General features: G+C 36.9%; 1 protein-coding gene across 1 annotated transcript in view; it reads left to right on the top strand.

Annotated features, from left to right (window-relative positions):
* Positions 1 to 22,169, top strand: part of RB1CC1 (RB1 inducible coiled-coil 1) — a 77,476-nt gene that overhangs the window by 47,990 nt on the left and 7,317 nt on the right. The window contains 9 exon segments of the mRNA XM_037379120.1: positions 1,034 to 1,160; positions 7,904 to 8,615; positions 8,618 to 8,897; positions 8,899 to 9,816; positions 14,190 to 14,349; positions 16,568 to 16,676; positions 16,798 to 17,038; positions 20,066 to 20,117; positions 21,460 to 21,507. Coding sequence (XP_037235017.1) covers positions 1,034 to 1,160; positions 7,904 to 8,615; positions 8,618 to 8,897; positions 8,899 to 9,816; positions 14,190 to 14,349; positions 16,568 to 16,676; positions 16,798 to 17,038; positions 20,066 to 20,117; positions 21,460 to 21,507 — 2,647 coding nt within the window.

The raw sequence follows: 22,169 nt of genomic DNA on the forward strand, positions 1-22,169 counted from the left end.
CCGATTTTTTTGGGTTGAGGATTATGATTACGGTGGTGGACATGACGGCTTGAGTGTGTGAAGCTGTTATGTACCTTGGTAGACATAGCATCAGAAGAAACTTTAGAGCAGGGGTCCTCAAACTTTTTAACCAGGGGGCCGGTGTGCAGATGAAGTGGCGGGCAGTCATCTGTGGCTGCTTGGTTTCCCCCCCAACCCCCGGCGGGGGGGGGGCAGGGGGGTTCTGTAAATACCGGGGGCCGGATTGAGGACCCTGGGGGGCTGTATCCGGCCCACGGGCCATAGTTTGAGGACCCCTTGAGCAATTACTGAAATATTATTTTTACAAAAATACAGTAGATACCACTTGCTTTGCATATTGAGTAGAGAATGCAGAATATGCTGAAGTGTAATCTGCTTTTATTGTTAGTCTAAATTAACTCCTGCTTCATGATTTCAGTGGAGCTATTCTTGAACAAATTAAAAAATCTGGGTATATGGACTCTAAAGAAAATAAATGTTGATTTTTCAAAGATTTAGAAAACTGGCAATCAAAAGCTTATCTTGCAACACTTGCAATATGAATGTGACATCAATCAATCTTTTTATTTAGGTTACCTATTATCAAAATAAAATAGTAGAGAATTAATAGCTGCTTTAAAGGAAGAGCTGGATTGGAGAGAATCCAGCTGCACAGGAGAATAGTCATTTGCAAACATAAGTTCTTCAGTTACAGAGCTGATCACTCTCAGTTCTCTTCCGTTACTGTTGTAACTCTAGGTACTACTGGTAAATGTTTTCCTCAGGAGGAAAGATGGACATATTTGCCCATCATTGTGTTTATTGTTGTCTACTCCTTAAATGCTCTCAAGTTCTTAATTTTAAAAGACAAATACCAGGTGGTTTGAGTGGATTTTCCATGTAAAATAGATGAAATGAAGGAAGTACAATCCTTATACAGAGGGAGGCCTAATATTGTAGAGTATACACATAATTTATTTGAATATTAGATTAACAATGTGGAAAAAAGATTTATTCCTGTACTGTTTTTCAGGGTGCCCATACTTTGTGACTTTGAACCTCTTCACCAGCATGTACGTGCTCTACATAATCTGGTAAAGGCAGCACAGAGTTTGGATGAAATGTCACAAACCATTACAGACCTGCTGAATGAACAAAAGGTATTTTTGCTTTTCTTTACCAAGAAAAAATACTGGAAGAGTAGAATATTTTCATAATACCACTTTGTCAACCACTTCAGAAAAACTTTTGTTTTTCGAGGTGTAAAGATTAGTTTCTCAACTGCATAATTCACCTTTCTAATCACATACTAGTAAATATTCTGAGAATTTTGAGCTTTTCAGTGAGTAAAATGAATCTATGTAGAGAACAGTGAAAAGATATTGAATATCTTCCAAATATTTAACAGATGCTTATATGCCACAGAAGTTGTAGAAGTAGAATTTTCTGCTAATATTTCTGTTTTCTGTCATTTTCTGGAGCTTCTGTGTGCAGAATGTGTACATTTTGCTTTTGTTGCTTTATTTTAGAAGTAACAACTTAATTAAATCCAGACTTTTGCATTGCTTTTTGAGACCTTTTGGTGCAAGCAGTTAAGGCAGAATTTGGGGCCTTCGTTGGTTGTCTCCATTAGCTTGAATATTGATGTCATGTACTTTTCTGTTGCAGTCCTGCTTTTTAGGGAAGGGAAGAAATTTGTGTAGCCTTTCTTTGAGTATAGAAGGAATAGATGGCAAAAAGACCTCTTAGTTTTTGCTCTATCTGTCAAGCAGACTCTATCCCCTAGAAACTCGTTTCTGCCCATTGCTTTTCATTGCTTCTGTGTGTTCAGTCTCTTCTGAATTCTGTCACTGAAATCATTCATAATATACCAAACGGGTCCTTTTAGCTTCCGACTGTAGCCTGTCCCAGTGAAACTGCGGGTGAATTTAGCATTACTTAAAATTTTATGTACGGTTCACTGCTTCAGATTGGGTTTCTTTAGCAGCTTTGCTATAGGAAGAAGGTGGCATTTTTCATGTTACCTTCTATGGTGTGTTTGTATGCACTTGGACTAGAAGCATCTTTCTATAAATGTCAAGGTTATGGGCATGTTGGGTTTTGAATTGGCAAAATCCTGCTTAAACCAGGTGACATGAAGTCCTTTACCTTGTTATTCCTTTGAGATTTGAGCAAGAGATTTACTGGAAGTCTTTTATTTATGTAAAATATGAGATCTGGGCTGCTCATTGTTCTGTAATATAGGAAAGGTGTGTAACTTATGTCACTACTTAGATCTTTTCTCTCTTTATGAAGATTGTTTTTTATATGAACAGCCATTAAGAACAAAAGTGGTGGGGCCTGACCACTGTATGATTGAACGGAATGGCTAGGAGTAGTATAAATTTTGTGAAATCTAGGAGCCCCCAACTTGGAGCATCCTAAAATTAGTCTCAGAAACTAGGATAGTGACAGGTGTTCTAACAAAATAATTTTTCACTAAGGCTTGCAATGTCAAAGAGTGAAATAAACCCAAGGAGTAAGTTTTAATTCAAAGTGTGTATATCAGTAGAAAGATGAACAGGAAATGTGCCTTACTTGTTCAAGTCTTGATGGTTTGCCCTGTTTGGTTCAGAGTTGCTTATCTGAGATATTTTTATCAGTATCTGATTGCACAAAAAAAGATGCTTGCCCAATCAGGAGAATCTGTACTTCCCACTCTTACTTTTTGCTGTGCGTTGACCAGTTGGGATTCTTGGCTGATGCAGAAATGTCAAGTGCTTAGACAGGTTTGGATAATTGTCTCTTTCCTTAAACTGCCTTGCACAGTCGGAGCTGGGCCATTCATGATGTCACCTTGAAAATGCCCATCTCTGTGTGTCATTTCAGTGACTGGTTTGAACTAGTTTTTGGAATTGAAGCAAATAGATGTGTCACGACTTTTTCCTTCTCTATTGACAGTGTTCTTGTTATTACTTGATGAAAGGTAACTAGGTCTTTCTCTTTGTTGCTTTATTCTGCAGACCATCTGAAGTGGTTTTTTTTAAAATTACAGTACTTTCGCCCATGTTCTTTTCTTTGAATAGAATTACTGAAATTTGAAAATGGTCTTTTCTTATCCTTAGTATTGCTGGGATTTTACATATATAATTAGAAGGATGAAAGAAACGTTTAATAATAGGCCTGAAGATGCCTGCAGCTTCATGCACCTACACATTCTGGTGGTGAAGTGTGAGATACTGTCCCAGCTTGGTGCAGGGTTGCTCATGACCATGCAGGCATTGAGTGTTGCCTGTATAGCAAAATGTTGGTTTTGTCCTTTCGCAAGGAGATGCATTCAACCCCAACCTCCCTTTTCACACAAGTGGTGGCAGAAGCCTGGTTGGTTAAGTTGGGCTGGGATAGCTTCCCTGGCTTGTTGGCAGTGCAGTAGTTTAGTTGTGTCTAGGTCAAGCAGGAGTTCATTCTACTGCAGGGGTCCTCAAACTACGGCCCGCGGGCCGGATACGGCCCCCCAGGGTCCTCAATCCGGCCCCCGGTATTTACAGACCCCCCGCCCCCCCCTGCCGGGGGTTGGGGGGAAACCAAGCAGCCGCAGATGACTGCCTGCCACTTCATCCGCGCGCTGGCCCCCTGGTTAAAAAGTGTGAGGACCCCTGTTCTACTGCATCAGGTACAGCAGGTGGTCTTTTTGAGAGTTGCTTTAGGCAGGAGAGAAAAGCTGTGGCCGCAGACAGGTGAGCAAAGACCAAGTCAGACAGGAGATCCAGTACCTTACTGGGGATGTTAGTAGCATTTCTTTTTAAGTGTCCCTGTAACTTACTGTTTCAGCTTTCAAGTTCATAGAACGTTAGTGACTATATGCTTCTCTGGCTGATATGGTTTCTTTTTTTAGTACTGCATCAGAGTAGTTAAAGAATATTGTGGATTTTTGTTACTGCTTTGAAATCTGCTTAATGGTCTCACACCAGAGTTATTGCTGTGCCTTCTCATCTCCATAATACAAAGTTTAAGCAAATCGGTGATTGGGTCAAAGATGTCCAGGAGAAAGTTAAGGTGCCTGTAACAGTCGGGTAGGATGATTAAGGTGTCTTCTCCACAGTTAGGAGAATAATGTATGCAATACAATGGTATTACAATTTTCTCTTGTAAGAGAAGCTGCCTTTCCAAATCGGAATATGAATCTACTATTCTAGTCGAGTTCAAAACTACTGTTTGTAATACTTCCAGGAATTTTCCTGTTCCCTGACTACATTTATTGTGGTAACATAACTAGAACAAGGCATGTAATACAGCAACATCTGAGAACTTAAAATTTTAACTCTACTTCTCTGTCTTTGCTTTCTATTTTTTTCTTGTTTATTCTCATCTCCTTGTCCTTTGTCATTACAGGAATTGGTGTATGACATATGTGTACATTGCTGCCTGTAAACAAACTACATGGCAGGCACTGGCTTCTGGGGGAACAGCTGAAACTATACGGAAAGCTTTGTTTACTCTTGCCTATCTAAAATGTGAGGTTTAACTCTTCACTAGTCAGTAATCTGATATTCTAGTTAGATATCTATCCCACAGCAGAGGCATGGAATTTGTTATAGGCCCAGGTCATGAGGAAACCAAGCTCAAGTAGCATGTTTTTTACTCCATGTAGTGATGATTATTGGTTTTTTTTCTTCTTCATGCTATATCCTTACTTTTTACCTTCTAGGATGATTCTGCAGAGGTGCCAGAAGTAGATGTCATCTTTCCTTTGCATGTGGCTTTCTGTAGGGCCTTTTAATATTCCAAGTCCTTGAAGTGCTTTTTTTAGTGCATACTTACTGACATCTGTGATGCTAGCTGTTATTAAAGTTAAAACTCTGGTTTATCAATGTGAAATGTTTGTCACTTAAAGCATATGCCTTGAATCTGGGCATGTATTAGCATATACAGTGTCCTTGAGCATGTCTTTTCCTAAGTTTTCTTAGATTAACAGCAAGCTAAAATTAAACCCAAGGGAAATGCTTAAACCTGGACTAATACTACCGTTAACAAAAAAAATACCTTTCCCTGTAAGTTGTTTTTGTCTAGTGTCCTGTGTTCACTTTTGATAAAGGTATATCAAAGGTGTATAACTTACTATCATATAGACGCAAAGGCTAATGGAGGTGAGGTGTAAATGTAGCTTTACTAGATAGGTGAGCGTCAGAGCTGAAAATAGCTGGTTCCTAAATCTCAGTTTGGAATTCAGTCACACTACATCTCCATTAAGAGAATGTTTACATGGTACAGAGAAGAATAGGGTCCATTTGGGTAGCACACACTTGTAAAAGACTGAGGAAACAAAAATTGGCTATTTAAATATCAGCAGTCCAGTATCTGTTATTTCTGTCTTTTTTTTTTTGGAGTTCTGTTGCTGACCGTTTATTGCACAACTCCGCTAACCGTTGGCAGTCAAGTAACTGAGTTCAATGGATAGCAGAATTTTCTTCAATAAAAATTAACATACTGAAGAACACCAGGCACCCTATTTAAATGCATGGAGACAGTGTGCATAGTCTGGGGAAGAGGCACAAGCAGGATCATCAGGACTATCAGCTGGAGGCAGTGTTGAGTTTTTGGAGAAGAGCACCATTCTGAAAGATCCTCAGTAGTTGGAGACTGAACGTCTTATGGGAATCTGTCACTGCAAATATTCCCATGAGTCTGTAGGAGCAGTTTCTTTTCAAGATAGTCACATTCCTCAGATGAATAACGTAAGTCCTTCAAGCATGAAGGATGGAAAAGCAAGGTAATGGTTGGGCTATGGTGTTGCACATAATGCATCTGAGACTTTAGGGCAGTGTTCCATTAAAAAAACTCAGTGTCTCTTCCAGTTTGTGATCCTGATGATTTTGTTCTCAGCATGTGTCACAGATACTCTCCATAAGTGTTTTAACTGTGTGTATTTCACTGTAGTTTTCTTAGGAAAAATTGCTTTGCTATCCTGTTAAAAACTTGTTCAGCAATGTATCCTTAGTGGGTATGTTACTTTTTGGCTGTATGTTACTTTTTGACTTCCACTGGGATGTGTTCTACCCTTGTTGAAGCCTAAGGTTTATATTTTTATTCTGAGAATCTGCAGATGATATTATTGTTGTCATTAGGGCTTCTGTATTCCCTATTGTATTTAATAGTTAATAGTATAAGATATTGCAGGTTGACCATTTGTTCCTAGTTCTGGTAGATGTGAAGATAGTAATGGAAGAGGACTTCAATGCACGCTTTGCTTATTCTGTCAAGCAAAGCTTGCAAACAGTAAATTTATTATGTGAAATCTATTAAATAACAAAGCTAAGAAATTTACAACTGAAGTGCAATCTTCTAGATGCATCATACTGTAACTTAAATTGAGTTTCAGTCACAAAACAAAAATCTTGAAAATCACAGGACACAGGCAGTTTGCAGTGTCTAAGGCCCTGCTGTGCTTGATTAATTTTTTTATAGCTTTTCAAAATGGTACTTTACTGAATTTCAGGTGCATAGAAATAAATGCATGTGACTTGGCCTGCAGTTAAAACTATTATAGCTATGATGAATCAGACTTTAGCTGAATTAACTTAAAGTGTATATTCCATGGCAGTGTAGAAAAGTATGTCGTCTTAGAAATAGCAAAAAATGGTTTCAAACACTGATCATGAATGTACACTTTACAGCAGAGTAGGCACTGGGACTTGATCTTGCTTAATAATTCATATGGTAATGAACAAGAGCTGTTGATAATGAGATTTAAATGTGTTATCTAATCACAGTTAATTGGAAAATTGATTTGAAGGTAAGTTCTTAGCTTTTGAAGAATCAAAAGCTCTGAAATTGATCGAAATTACTTGGAAACAATTCCACAAAGGTGGAGAAGCTTTATTTAATCTTTCCATTTGTTTACAAACTGTTGTTACTCATGGATGATTATGGATGGTTATTCTAACCATTAGTTTTTCAGCTGAAAATTGAAGGATCTGATACTACAGTATCAGTTTAGGTGCTATCCAAGGTCTAGAGCCAAAATGACAAAACCAGGGAGTGATGGGAGCAGCATGGAGGGGAAAAAAAATCAACTCAGGCTGCGATGTCTTGCATTCTGAAAAGTCAGAATGTTGCTTTTAAATAGAATGTGCCCTGTGTTACGCTATACCAGGAGTCCTCAAACTTTTTAACCAGGGGGCCGGCGCGCGGATGAAGTGGCAGGCAGTCATCTGCGGCTGCTTGGTTTCCCCCCCAACCCCCAGCAGGGGGGGGGTGGGGTGGGGTGGTGGGGGTGGAGAGGTTCTGTAAATACCAGGGGCCAGACTGAGGACCCTGGGGGGCCGTATCCGGCCCATGGGCCATAGTTTGAGGACTCTGCACTATACTACTTCTACACTCTCACAAGCAGAACAATTCTATGTTTTTAGTATGTTTAGTAGACAACAGGGGGTTTTTTTTGTGGTAGAGCTTTTTGTAAACCACCTTAGTTTAGTGTATTAATAGGGACCGGATTAAACTGATTTTTTTTTAGCAGTTTTAGCAACAAAATAATCCTTTTTTTTAGTAACAATTATTAGGAAAACTAGAATCAGTAGGCTGTTAGAAAACAAAGCCTATTTCTTACTGGTTACTTCAGGGTTTGTATCATCCAAACTTGTGTTTCAGCCTTTTCAAGTAAAATTACATGTGGTCTGTGTAGGACTTTTGGATAGATAGATGTATTTAGATGTATTTAGAAATGCTGCATTTTTGAAACTTACTAGAACATATCTCTGAATTTCTGCAGTTTTTGCCTATATTTTAGTTTTACATGTCTTGGACTATTACAGTTAATATATCGTGACTTTCTAAGTTCTTGTTTTGCCTGGTAATTTTTAATCAATTTAAAATACTAAGTTTTGCCTATCACTTCGTTAAGTGTTTGTTTCATTGTTTTTTGTAGGCCTCCAATAGTCAAGCATCACCACAATCTGCTACCACACCAAGGATGGAAAGTACAATAGGAACTGCAATTGCTACCTCTTCGAGAACTCCTCCATCACTCAGTCTTCAGGGTCCCCTCTGTCCTCCTGTGTGTCCCCCAGCTCCATTAGAAGAATTATCTCCAGACAGCATTGATGCTCATACATTTGATTTTGAAACTATTGCCCATCCAAACTTGGAGCAAGCTCTCAAGCAAGGATCATTGGACTTGGATTCATTAGCAGAAAGTCCAGAATCTGACTTCATGTCAGCAGTAAATGAATTTGTAATAGAAGAAAATCCAGTATCTCCTAATGTAATAAGTGATCCACAAAGTCCAGAAATGATGGTGGAATCTCTTTATTCTTCAGTTATCAATGCAATAGACAGTAGACGTATGCAAGATACAAATTCTTGTGTAAAGGACGTTCCAGCAGAAAAAGCATCTGTCAGTGTTTGCGTGGAGAAGTGTAGGGTTATTGCCCAAGACTCAAAGGTACATTTAAGAGGTATAAAAGAGGATCTTTGCCACTTTAGAACACTTGTACAAAGAGAACAGTGTGACTTTTCTAATTCTTTAAAATGCACTTCGTTAGAAATAGTAAATACTATAGAGAAGGTAAAACTTTCACTTGAAAAAACACTAAAAGATAAACATCAAAAAGAACTACAGTCTTTGAAAACTGAATATGAAGTAAAATTAATAAATTATTGGAGGATGGTGAAGAAAATAAAAAGAAGATTAAGAAGTTAAAAGGTGACTTATTAGGCCTTGAGGAAGTTCTTCAGAATAAGAATGATGAATTTGCAATGGTGAAAAATGAGAAAGAAGCTGTAGTTTGCCTTCAGAATGAAAAAGACCAGAAATTACTTGAATTGGAATGCCAAATGGAGACACAAAATTGCGAAATTAAGGAACTGAGGCAGTCACGTGAGATAGTACTTGAAGACTTGAAAAAACTTCATGTGAAAACATGAAAAACTACAACTTCTGAGGGCAGAACTTGAGAGTTTAGAGCAAAGCCATTTAAAGGAACTGGAAAACAACCTACAAGCCAGGCATTTACAGGAATTTGAGAAGCTGCTAGCTGAGCACAAGGACTGTTTAGATAAATTAAAAAAAGAGAACCAATGCAGACTTGAACAAATGCAGGAATCTCATGCGGTAGTTGTTCAAGAGAAACAACAACAAGTAGAAGAGTTACGACTCAAGGTTTCAGATCTGTCTGATTTGAGGTGCAAATTAGAAGTTGAACTTGCCCTGAAAGAGGCAGAAACTGATGAAATGAAGCTTCTTTTGGAAGAAAGCAGAAACCAGCAACAAGAGACCTTAAAATCTCAGATTGAAAAGGAAACTGAAAGTTTAAGGAAGGAGATAGATAGATTAAACAATAAAATACAGATTAACAGTGATGAATATCAAGTGGGCTTATCAGAACTAAGGACTCTGATGACAATTGAGAAAGATCAGTGCATTTCTGAGCTAGTAGACAGATATGAAGAAGAATCAAACTTCCTTAGAACTGAACTAAATAAAGTAACACTTCTTCATACAAAAACTTCTGAGGCAGAAAAAAGACTTTCAGAGCAAGTAACGGAACTACAAAGTAAGTTAGAGTTGGAAGTGAATGCCCTAGAAAAGGAAAAAACAGAAAAATTATTTCTCTGTGAGCAGCAGGAAAAATATGAAGCTATTATCCATAAGCTTAAGGAAGAGAAAGAACTGTTAGTATCTAACCAAGAACAAGACAGGCAGTTGCTCATTCAGAAGCTCAATTGTGAAAAAGAGGATGCAGTGCAAAGTGCTTGTAAAGAGTTTGAATTACAGAGGGAAGCTGCTGAAAAAGGGCTTTTGGAAAAAATACAGCAACTTGAGATGCAAGTAAACCGGAGGTACTGTAAGAATTAAGTTACTGTGTTTTCCTAGTATTTTAAAGTAATGAATATGGTATATTAGTGATGTGCTGTGTACTAAGTAAAACTTCTCTGTATTTGTGATGGTGTTTATCTGGGTTGGTTTCTGTATTCGAGTTACTTCTATTTTATAGATAGTGATAGTTTTGTGTCTGTAAAAAAAATTCAGTTTCTAAAATAGCTTATAGAGTATCATTACAGACAGCAATGAAGGCTTTGTATTTCAGTTTTGCAATGATACATTGAAGGAATGTTTCCAGAGCATGTTCCTTGAAATTCTAATTTTAATGGTCTTGGCCTCTCTCCTTTCCCATCCATTGCTCTGGTATTAGCGCTGTGTGAACATGCAGTGGTTAGCTTTTAGGCTGGTAACTTTCTCTTATTGGCTAAGTACATAATGCTTCTTGTTGCCAATGGTGGCATGAAAATGTGTGTGGGAATATATGTATGATTGACTGGGAACTGTCCCATGGCCACCTGGACTTTCTGTTGACTTTAGCTGCCATGGTTATGTATTTCAGGGTCTTCAGTTTGAGCTTCATAAAGAAACACACATGGGCAACATAATTCCAAAGAACATTCTAACATTGTTTTTCCATTGTTGATTTCTGTAGTGATTTTCCATTTAAAAAAAAAAAAGAAAACATTTTCCTTTGCCATGAATGCCTAGCATTACTCTTTCTGACTTCTCTTACCTTATCTACTTACTAGTTCATAATGCCTGTCAGCAGAGCAGATTATGCTGTTATGGAATGGAAATACTAGGATTTTTATATGTGGCTGATGCTTAGAAACTAGTCTGTTTTGAAATGCTAGAGTTTGTAATTTATGTTCTTGTAGCGTGAAGGAATGCAGTGGATAGATCTTGTTTGTATAATACTCAAACAGATCATTTTTTCCTAGGTATTATGATATACCAAGTATGTGAAATGAGTATGAAGAAATGGACAGATAAATAAAATGGACAGAGTGGGCATAAAAGCCAGAAGGGTGCTACAGGACATGGATACAGACTTAAATTGGAATTTAACTTTCAAATATCGATGTCATGTTTAAAAAATAAAGGGGGGGGAGGGGAGGTTATGCAGAGTCCAACACATGTGCAGAATTCCCTTGCACAGTGCAACAGAAAACTGAGTATGTTTCACTTGAATTTTCCACTTCAGTCCCATTACCTAAGGATTTTTCATATGTGAACATATACATTGTTAAATGGTGTTGTATCATGTCTGTGTTTTGTATGTCAGTGTCCAAAAAATACATCAAGATAATAAGATAGGGTTTTCGAATTAAGATTAGGATATAATGAAACTAAGAACTGCCCTTCTGAATTGAAGAAACTATTAATGAAATACGGTGAAATGAGGAAAGAAAAAAAGATAAACTATGTTCTTTTCCTTATATATGTATTAATGCACAGTAAGAGTTTTAAAAAGTTGAGTCAACAGAAAAAGATGTAGCTCTGTCATCAGACTTCTTAAAAATCCAGCATCTACACAACAGCTGCACACAGCTGTGTGTATTCTTATATGAACAGGATAAAACAGATAATATTTCTTCAAAATACATTGCTATCTGCTTCAGTCTAAAGTGTTAGTAGTTTGTTATGAATTCTGTCAATCTGATTTTGTGTGATGTTAAAATATGTATCTGCTCCTAAGGCTCCTCTTTATGTCTTTAATCTGCTGGTAAGGTTTTTCTCTGGGAATGAAGACATGCTGTGTTTTCTCTCCAGAGGGCATATATGTTAAGTGAATCTGTCTTAATATTTCAAAGTCACTGTCTAGCTGTTTGGATTTTGAGCTCCTAAACCCCAAAGTTATGTCAGTAATCTGAGTTCATTTTTTTTCCTTTGGTTGTTTAGCAGTTAACTTGTAAAGGCACAAGCCAGCTTTTTTGTCATGTGTCTATATGCTTGTCAGATAAATTTCCTTTTCTGCATGAGCCGTGTTACATTAGCTGTCTAGAAGGCATTCACAGGGAGTTGAACTGTTAAATTTGACTCAAGTGTTGCATTGGTATCAGAACTTAGTTTTTGAACTTAGGTGAAAACTAACAAAAATATTTAGAAGTGACAAAAGTTTGTGACCCATGCATTGCCAACATGTGAAAATTACTGTGTTTTGGTTATAAATGTGCCTGAAATTCAAGTAATCATGATTAGGAAAGATAATATAACTGCAAGGCATTTGTTACTCTCCTATTTAATCTTTTTACTGTATGTAGTGTGTGCTAGCCAAGATTAACTGAAAAACACAGTTTCTGTAATGACTTCTGTTAAGTGGTTCATTGGTTAGTTAAAAGATACATAACATTGTAAAGAATGTTAAAAATAGAATAGGAATCCTGACTGCTTTGAAAGACACCAAAGCTGTATTTTAGTTTTCAGCCTTGGTATTATGCAGCCACTTCTATCAGACCATCATCAGTGGTGAAGCTTCCGTGTAGAGAACATGTGCTGTCTCATGCAGCTAGCCTCAGTTTAGAAATAAATTGAAATTTAATTCAGCACAGAAATGCTTTCTCAGTGGCACAAAAAAGATTTGCCTGGGTGTTTCATAACTTGCTTTCTTTTATTTATGATTTCTGGAATGTCAAAGGTTGTTTTGCTGCACTGAGTACTTCAGTTGGCTTTCAAAACTTTTATTTACACCTACTTACAGACTTTTTGACTGCTCAGCTACTGCTTAATAGTTTGTATCTTCAGCATGTACCCAAGTGGTGGAACAGTGCTGGTGTTGCTAAATACATCCTTTGTCATCTTAGAGTAGTACTTGCAGAGGAACCGTGATCTCTGAAGAAATGTGCTTTTGGTGTCTTGAAAACACTGAACATTTAGGCATTGTAATTATTGCCATAGATGTCAAGACCTTTTCAAATTAAAGCTGTAAACCCAATACTTAATACAGTGACCAGGTTTAAAAGCTGGTAATGTGCTAGCTTCCTGTGCAGAGTAACAGTATCCTTTACTTGGCTGTCATCTGCAGTCAGTAGTCCAGGCAGCCTGAGGGGCAGATGGTACCTGCTTTGGTTTAGTGCAGCTAACAGCTCTTTGGGTTTAGGCTGATGTATTAAGTTGGCATTTAGATAACCTGGAGTAGTATCAGTGATTTTTTTTTTTTTTGCTTGTAAAGTAAGGTGCAGGCCTACCTCTTTACAGTTCAGACAGACTTAACAGACTTAGCCTGTACTTGCTTAACTTGATGGGGAGAACTGGTGGCAAAAACAGAGGTAGGTGAGTATGTGCTGGATCGTATGGTAAAGCAAAGACTGTAGAAATGGCTGGAACTGGTTGTTTCATGGATGTCCAAACTCCCATCCCATATGCAGTGATCAGAATTTTAGGCTCACTGCCTCCTCTGCAATTCAGTTTCCTTTCATGTTATCTGTACTGAATCTTTCTGGTCTCTCTGAGGTTCTGTAGTCCTTTGTCTTAACAGAGAAGCTTTGCATTATGAAGCAAGGATTATTCTTGGGGCATTTTTAGCATTAGGAGTTGTGCTTGAGTGTTAGTATATTAGCACACAATGTTTTGCTTTCAGCACAGCCCATCTAATATCAGGAGACCATACCTTCAGGCTGCTCCAACTAGAGAAAACCATTAACACATCTATGTAGATGGAGAGTTAGGTTTGGGCGATCCTTTATATTAAATTTGATTCTGTTGTAGAGGAATAATAAAAACTTAAAATAATACAGTTTTTTACAAATGTTGCCCAACCAAGGGATTTCTCTATCCTAGTGTTCTTCAGTGGTGGTTCTTGATAACTCAAGCCAAGACACAGAGTGTAGTTAAGGTTTTGTTTCAGTAATGGAAAATATTTGGCCTACATAACATTGCTTGTTTCAAGAGCCATTTAAAGTTGTTTTCCTTCCTTTGTCGATGACTGTTGATGTTTTCTTAAATCACTACTACTGTCCTCCAGATTCTGCAACCCATAGTTCTGAGTTTCATCTCTGGTTTCCTTATCGGATTTATTGCTGAATTGCTTTAATGATGTGATAGTCCTGGAGGCTTTGCATTTTGACATGCTAAGAATCTTCAGGGAGTTGATTGTCATTGTTTCTCGTTTTACTGCTTTCTACACCTTCCATTAGTTAGAAAAGTGAAAACAAACACGCCTCCCCCGTCAAAAATCTTCAAAATTAGAGCCAGTGTTGTACCCTAAAAATCCAGAATGCCAAAGAGAAGAATTTGGTGAGATGGTAATGATAAAAAGTAGTATTGAAGATTGGTAATGACTTAATTAGAACACAGTATTAAATATTTCAGAAAAAAATGTCTGTGTGTTTGCTTACTTCACGTATTCTGTATATGCTGCGAATTTAAAGCCTAAACATTTTCTTTTAAGTCCTCCCACTGAAGCATCGGCTGAATCCAGCTTGGTTGCTGAACTTCAAGAGAAGCTTCAGGAAGAAAAAATGAAGTTCTTGGAACAACTTGAAGAACAAGAGAAGAGAAAGAATGAAGAAATGCAGAACATCAGAACATCGCTCACTGCAGAACAGCAGGTAAAGCTGATTCTATTTTATTACTTTTGCTCCCATGGCAGTTACGTGTTCTTCTGCTGTTTTGAAGTTATGGAGCTGGTTTTTAGGTTGTTTGGTTTTTTGCTATGTAACCCTTGCGCATTCTAAACTTGCACTATTATCTGGAGCCAAGAGATGATGTGGTAATGGAATCCAATACTTAAGCATTTAAAAAAAAAAAACCCACCACCACCCTGAAAAAAACCACAAAAACATACAAAAACCCCCCTACTCACAAAAATAAAAAATTGCACCTTAAATATCTCTGAACTGGGCAATCCAGATTCAACTTTTGTTATTTGGTGACTTCTTTTGCTTAAGTTGTTAAGGTAGGTGCTGTAAGTGTTTTATGCATTAATCTCTTGAACTCCAGAAAGGTACTGGTTAAGTATAGTTTTAAGTTAACAACACAAAAGTTGTGGGCAACACACAACTAATTAGGAATGCTTCTTAATGGCTTTTAAACTTTATTAGCCTGGGCAGGTAGCATTTGATGTTCAACACAAATGTTACATCGTACTTAAACTTAGAAACTTTATGTACTCCACATGTTGATACAAAAATATATTGCACTGGATAAATAATTATCTGTGTCCACATACTTCTCCTTTCAAAGCATCTTGAATCTCTTGGATTTTATAGATGAGTCTTCAGTTCTTAAATTAAATCTGTTAGTAACAGCTATTATTTACAGTTTTGTTGCATTTAAACACTAGAAAAGGATTTTCTGTTTTAAGCACCTGTATTTACTTTAGCTATGGTAGGATCAGATAAGGACAAAGACAGTGTAGTGATCAGCCAGTTTGGTGAATGAACTCTATGAATCACATAGTGCAGAGAGCAGAAAATTGCAGACAATTACAAAAGAAGGAATATTTTTGAAATTTTGAACTGCAAACATTAATACCGAAGTGAGGCTTACATAGTAAATCTAATGGGAATATTTCATATGTTATAGTGCTAATCATAAGATTTCTTTTTCCATCAGAATATGCTTTAATAGGCCATTTTCCTCATCTAATATTATTCTTCATTTATGCAGCAGAGTGTGGAAGGGAAGGTTCTTAAGGCACTAGCAGCAAATTCCAAGGAAAGATGGAAGCTTTTATTAAAAAAAAAAAACACCAAACACAAGAAAACAAAACAAATCCACCATGAAAACAAACAAATAAAAACAACCTTTCCCAAAACTATAAAAAAGTTGTATCAGTTTGTGCTGAAACCTTGCTGGACTGGCTCTGCAGATCAGTGAACATGCTGGGTATTTAACCTCACTGTTGATGTTGGTTTTTTTCTCAGTAAAATTATCTTAGAGGTGTTAGTTATGCTTGTGGGGTGTGATAGTTTTGTTATGCAGATGTATACCCAAGGCTGCTGTGCACTGTGTAAGGTGTGTAGTGTGCCAAATAGCTTGCATTTTGAGACTGAGGGTTGATAGGTGCAGGCTAAGACAGTCTTAAAACTCACAAAAATAAAATTGTAATTTAAAATATCCTTTTAGTGGATGGTTGGTTGTATTTTTTGTCTCTTCAGCACAGCCTTAAGAGTAAAGGGTTGAAGGCATAGTGGTTAATAGAAGGACTGAAGTGGAAAGATTTGTCTGACTGATACCAAAGGATATGCTAGGTTCTTATGGTCAGTTATTCAAGCTATTAGCCAGGATTCCAGTATGATTTCTGCATTAATGAACTGTTTACTGAGGAGTTGATGCATGACTTGAAATGTATTTTTAATTCAGGTTCAGTATATTATTCTAGTTTTGTTACTAATTTTTTATCATATGTAACGTTTTGATGTAGTGCAGCTTTGTCTTAATTATAATCCTTAAAGTAATAGTTTTTAATATAAAACAGGCAACTGTTGTACATTAGCTGGGCTATAAGCACTATGTTAAAAAAATAAACCAAAACCATGTAAATTACTATTTTTTTGACAATGATTTCTTTTATTATTATATGTGTGTGTATTGGGCTTGAGGGAATCAGAGGGATAAACTTAGTTACACAGACCTCAAAACAAAGTATACAGAGGTGTTGTCTCTTCACAAAAATAATACGTAAACAAGTTTAATTTCTTGTTTAATTATAATTTGGGAAACTGAAATATGTGATCTTTTGTACGTTTTTGTTCTAGTGAAGTATTTTGTGTTATATTTATGCAGTACATTTCTTATTTCAGTAATACTACTTTCTGTTTTCAGACCAACTTTAACACTGTTCTGGCAAGAGAGAAAATGAAAAAAGAAAACATAATTAATGACCTTAGTGACAAATTAAAAATGCTTATGCAACAGCAAGAAAAAGATAAGGGTAAGAAAACTTCTGAAGAAGTGTTCATTCTTTTTAATAGGACAATTCCATTCACTACAGATTGGTCCTGATCCTTAGTGCTGCTGTAGTTAAAAAGCATGTTTATTCACTTGTCTCATAGATTTGATTGAAACACTTTCTGAAGATCGAGCTCGCTTACTTGAAGAGAAGAAAAAGCTTGAAGAAGAAGTTAATAAACTGAGAAGTAGTAATTTTTCTCCATCAGCCTACTCGGCAGCAGCTTCAGAAGTTTGTGGAGCCTGCGCAGCTGATATTCCCACTGACACAGACAGATTGGTTTCTGACATTGCAGCCGAAGGGAGAATGGATTCCGCAATGGAAACCAGTATGATGGCTGTGCAGTAAGTATGGGACGTTGTAATAGAAATATACAAAGTGTGCTCTCATTCTTTAAATGTGTGGTGTTGGGTGTTGTGAAGGGCAAGTGAGTATGTTTAACACACCTTCTGCCTTTGTTCTTGCTAAAAATAATCTTTTAAATTACGCATACAATTGTGATGTCATGATGATCAGAAGTGTGTGGTTTTGATGACTTAGAGGTATGCAACTTAAAGGCAAAACTCGGCCCTACAATTATGAGATGAAAAAATAATCCAAGTGTATGAAACATAAGTGAAACAGGAGAAGAACAGTTGTAATGGTGAATGAGCTGGATGGCTGTATGTTATTGGCATATTTTTCGAACAGTGGCTGGCTCTCATTTAAAGACAAGAAGTTTATTGTTCATGTACATGTGTGCTGTAAGATAGCATAACGGCATTCCTTGATAAAAGGGAGGCTGTGATGGGTATGCTTGGTGGAAGTTAGGCTGAATCCTCAGGTTTCCAAACAAATAATGGGACTCAGGCTGACCAAGGGGCCTTGTTGGACTGATGTTTTGTACTATTGGAGAGAAAGACAGGTATTCAGCATCTCTTTGTATAACCTCTGAATCATCAGTACCATCAGCTGTGATGTACTGCTGACTTACTAGAGGGCAGTGATGGGGCTGGGAAAAAACTGCAGTGATTTAAACTAATTTACTTGAAAACAGCTAGGGAAGCAACTTACGTACTTCAAACTGAACTTTAAGATCCGTTCATTTGTGTTTGGATCTGGTTAATGCTGTGGATTTACAACAGATTCAGTTAGCATTATGTTGATATTTCACTGATTATCACTCTTTTTGTATGGAGGTTTAATTAGGGGCTAGTTTGTGAGCAGGTGTCTGAAGGTGTGCTTGAAATACTGAGGTGATTATAGAGATCAGAGGGAATTGGTTTCTGCAGCCATCAGCTTCACTGTATTCCCTATTTTGGGTGCCCTACAATAGCAGTGCGCTTTGTTATTGGCATATAACACCTTGCCTAGTGAGTTAAGACTCTACATGTAAAGCTAGTAGACATTTTTTAAGTCTGGTTTTAGTATGTGACTATGAAGTCTTCTGAACTTCAGTAGTGCTGACTGGCACAAAGTTGTCCTGTTGGCTGTTGTCAGGAATCCAGCTTACTGCAGATGTATTTTCTGTGTTTTTCAGTAAGGACTACTGTAAAAACATACATCAAGTTCATAGCCTTGATTCATATTTCAAATGTACCTATAGTAATTTTGTAAAAATCTCTGAATAGTAAAGACTGTCTCATACTCCAGGAGAAGGGTTTATGATGATACATACAAATATCCTATTTTTTTCCTATTTTTTAACAATTTTTGTATGTTTCTCTTAAATGTAAAATGTTAGACTTAAGAATTCTGTACTAAAATAGGCACGTTCTATTATATTTACTTTCTGACTAGAACAAGACAAAATGAATAGCGCGTGATGCGTATGCATTGAAATAAGACTCATTATTAGAAGGTACTCGGCTATTATCATGCTTAGTGCAGTATCGGAATCCTTTCAGAATGGATTAGTGGGAGAGAATTCAGGCAAAAAGGGTAAAGAAGTTTTGTCCAGCGTATTGAAATTGCTTTTTTTTAACCCCATGTAGAAACTGAGGAAAACTAGGAAAATTTAAGTCTACAGTATGAGTATGTGCTGCTATAGCAGCCTAAGAAAACTGAAATAATCAACATTTGGGTTTTTTTACTGATTCATGAGAACTGTTCTACATCTTTGTGGTGGAAGATTGCATTTCTTTAATTCCCTTATACTAGTAATGCTCGTTTTAAGATCCTTTCCTACCATGTCCAATTAAGGAAATCTGGATTTGAACTTGAAAGCACAGCCACATGGAATGGTTTCTTTTATGCTTTTACACCTGCAGTAGTTTATTAAAAGACTTTTAATGCATACATTATGATTGCATTGTCATGTATCCTCTCTTCTCCTCATCCTCCCGTAGACTTTCTCATTTGTGAGGTTCCTAAGTATCACAGGCTGTGTCATGTTACCCTGAATAAACAGCAAGCCTGCTTTGTCCTAGTTACCTCAGTGCAATGAGATGTTTTGGGAAGACAGATCTCGTCACCTTGTTTAAAAGAAAACAGGAGTTCTTATTACTGAGGGTTTTCAAAACATCTGATTTATGCTTCAGAACTGTACAGTGTAATGTTGAATTCATTTGCATGGAAAAGAAGCTTAAAATCCAAGATTAATTTTATTATACCCCTAATATGATTAAAGGCTTCTTTTTGCTCATTAAGAAAACTTATCTGAAGAAACTGGCTGCATCTTTGAATTACCCACTTGATAAAGCTTGCAAATGTTTACCGTTTTTGAAAGGAAAGCAGAAAAAACAGACTGTAAGCTTCTGGTTGTTACCCCTTTACCTACTTTCCTCCCTATTGACCTGCCTTTTAAAAATACATTTTGTGTTAGGTATTACTCTATGTTCTTAAGAATTTTTTTATTAGTATGTTAGATTGTCTTGCCACGCTTCAGTGCTCTGCTTGTCACAGATAAACAGAAGAAATTAGCAAGTTCACATTGATATCTTTGTACCAGAGAACCCCATGGCATGGAAACTTTAAACTACAAAGATTAGGAAAATACGACATTTCAGAGCTTAACTGCAATATCACGAGTGAACTGCCAAAGCAGCGTTCGGAGCTGTATCTTTCATCCTGGTGTTTCAAAAATAACACAAAAAATGCAGAAACAGCCCCATGTAACTTTATAACTAACCAATGACTGAAAACTTGCTGTCTTGTTGCAAGAACTTCCTTGGGTTTAAAGGGGGGTGGGGGGTGTGGAAAAAATCCCCCAAAGCCTGCCAGAAATGTTGATGCTGACTCTTAAGGTATTTTTCAATGCTGTTCCCTCTGTGCTAGCAAATAGTTGGCACTCACTGAGTGAAGATGGGGGCTGTGGTGGGTGGGAAAGATAATTTTTGATCATGAGAAGAAGTTTCATTTTTAACCTGTCCATTTTCTTCCTTTTCTTCCAGTGAAAATGTCCATATGTCTGAAGAAAAACAGAGGATAATGTTGTTAGAAAGAGTGAGTAGACTGATTGTGAGGTTAAGTGTTACAACTAAGTACGTACAAGTACATGTATGAAGTTGTGCTGTGGTTAGTTACGCACTCTGATGCAATATAGTATCTGCAAGGCTTATAAATATCATTCCAGAGAATGATTTTTCATGATACTCATTTTGGAACAGTACAATTCATTGAAATATTTAAAAATAAGTGTTAATACATTATACTTTGCCTAGCTTAAAGTTTGTTTATTCTGTTTATGTAGGCTTCAGAATGAATGAGTCATGTGTAATACTACTTCTTAGGAGTGACAGTTCATTGATCTAGGGAATTTTCTGTAGCAAAAAAGTTTTGATAAGTTTTTTCAAATTAAGACATCCAAAGCAGCTCGACAGAAATTAAGGTTGACTTACCTGTTTCTCTTGGAAATGAGTAGTTTCTCCTCTTTGGCTGCTGTTACCTAGGTCATTTTAATTGGACCTGGAGTGCATTATAATCTTGACAGTATTACTTCTGTAAAAGGTGAAATAACACGTGCTTAATACTACCATTTTTTGAAGTAACTGTCATGCCTTTACAAGCTAGAATTATAAGTTTCTCTCTCACACCCCCCACCTCTCCCAAATACATTCCTTATATTTTCACCTCAGTTAAAACTTCTATTTTGAGCATAGCTTTTAATGTACAGTGCGTAATTGAACCTTTTTGATGAAATAAAAGTTGTTATTCTTGGTAAAAGGCGCTAGATTAACTCTCAGTAGTTACATTGGAATCTTTTAGATTCCAGTAATTTTAAACTATTCGGTCATATCTATCCATTGCAGCTGCCTTTCTTGCCTTCTCAGAGTTGACCTTAAAAAAGAAGTGTTTGGCTTTCAGCTTTCTAGGATCACTTAGACTGAAATTTGTAATCACTTAGAGAAGGTGAATGTCATCTTAAAGGATTGTAGCACTGTATGAGGCAAGTGGCTGGATGTTTCTGAATAGGAGCACTAACATGCTTTATTCTGTCATCTGCTTACAAAGGATAGATATCACAGGTAGAAGCTGTAAAATAGTAATAAATTACATTTTGTTTGCTGTTCTATCAGTGAAATGTTTTTGTACCTTAAGGAAAAGTGTGAGTATGGAGATGAGCATAGCTTAGCAGTGGGCTTTATAGCACTGGTAATTGCTAGACTTGAATTTTTTTTTAGATGGCTCCATTCAAAAGATGTTTTGATATAGTTTTAAAACTGAAAGCTGTAGTAAATACGTATATTTTGTAAGTAGTCTGGCTCTGGTCATATCAAAACCTTTTTAGACAATTTATACTGTATGAGGTGTATTAATTGGTTAATCAGATAAGATTTTTTTTCAGACTTTGCAGTTGAAAGAAGAGGAAAACAAGAGATTAAATCAAAGACTGGTAAGTATTTGTGCAATGTATGTTTTTAATCACCTGAAAAAATAAGAAAAGCTTACTAAAAATGTGGAGGTTTATTAACTTGAAAAGTGTTTAAAGTGTTAAGACAAGTAGCACGTAAGTGTAACCTAGTAACCTTTCAGAGGTACCTCAACTTAGCAGTCTTCTCATGGAAACGATTCACAGGACTGTAGAGAAAGAAACTTCTTCCCACAGAACACGGAACATCCAGGCTTGGGGTAGGGGGAGTTAATTTCAGTGGCTCCATGGCTCAGTTTTTCAACAATAGTAGATTGAAGGCCAGTTTATAAGAATGTTAAATATACCTGCACATTAAACATAATTAGTAGTGTTAGTAAGAACTTAAAGATTGTGCTTGGAAAAGTGCACCTGTCATTTTTGTGAGGCATGAGACTTGAATTCTTCCTACCAGCTGGAACTACAAACAGCCATCATATTAAACACTGAAGTAATAGTCAGTGCCTATGGGAGAAAAAAGAAGAGTGTTTACTTCTCCTTCTGCTTACCCACAGTTTATCCTTACTAACAGGTCGCAACCTTGAGTCTTAACAAAAATTGCTGTGCATATGGGAAACAAACACATCCTTTAGCAGTTTATTGCTTGAACTGGCCGTGGAGATCTCACTTTAAGCGACAGGTTGATA

Source organism: Falco rusticolus, chromosome 3 (genome assembly GCF_015220075.1).
Source record: "Falco rusticolus isolate bFalRus1 chromosome 3, bFalRus1.pri, whole genome shotgun sequence".
NCBI lineage: Eukaryota > Metazoa > Chordata > Aves > Falconiformes > Falconidae > Falco > Falco rusticolus.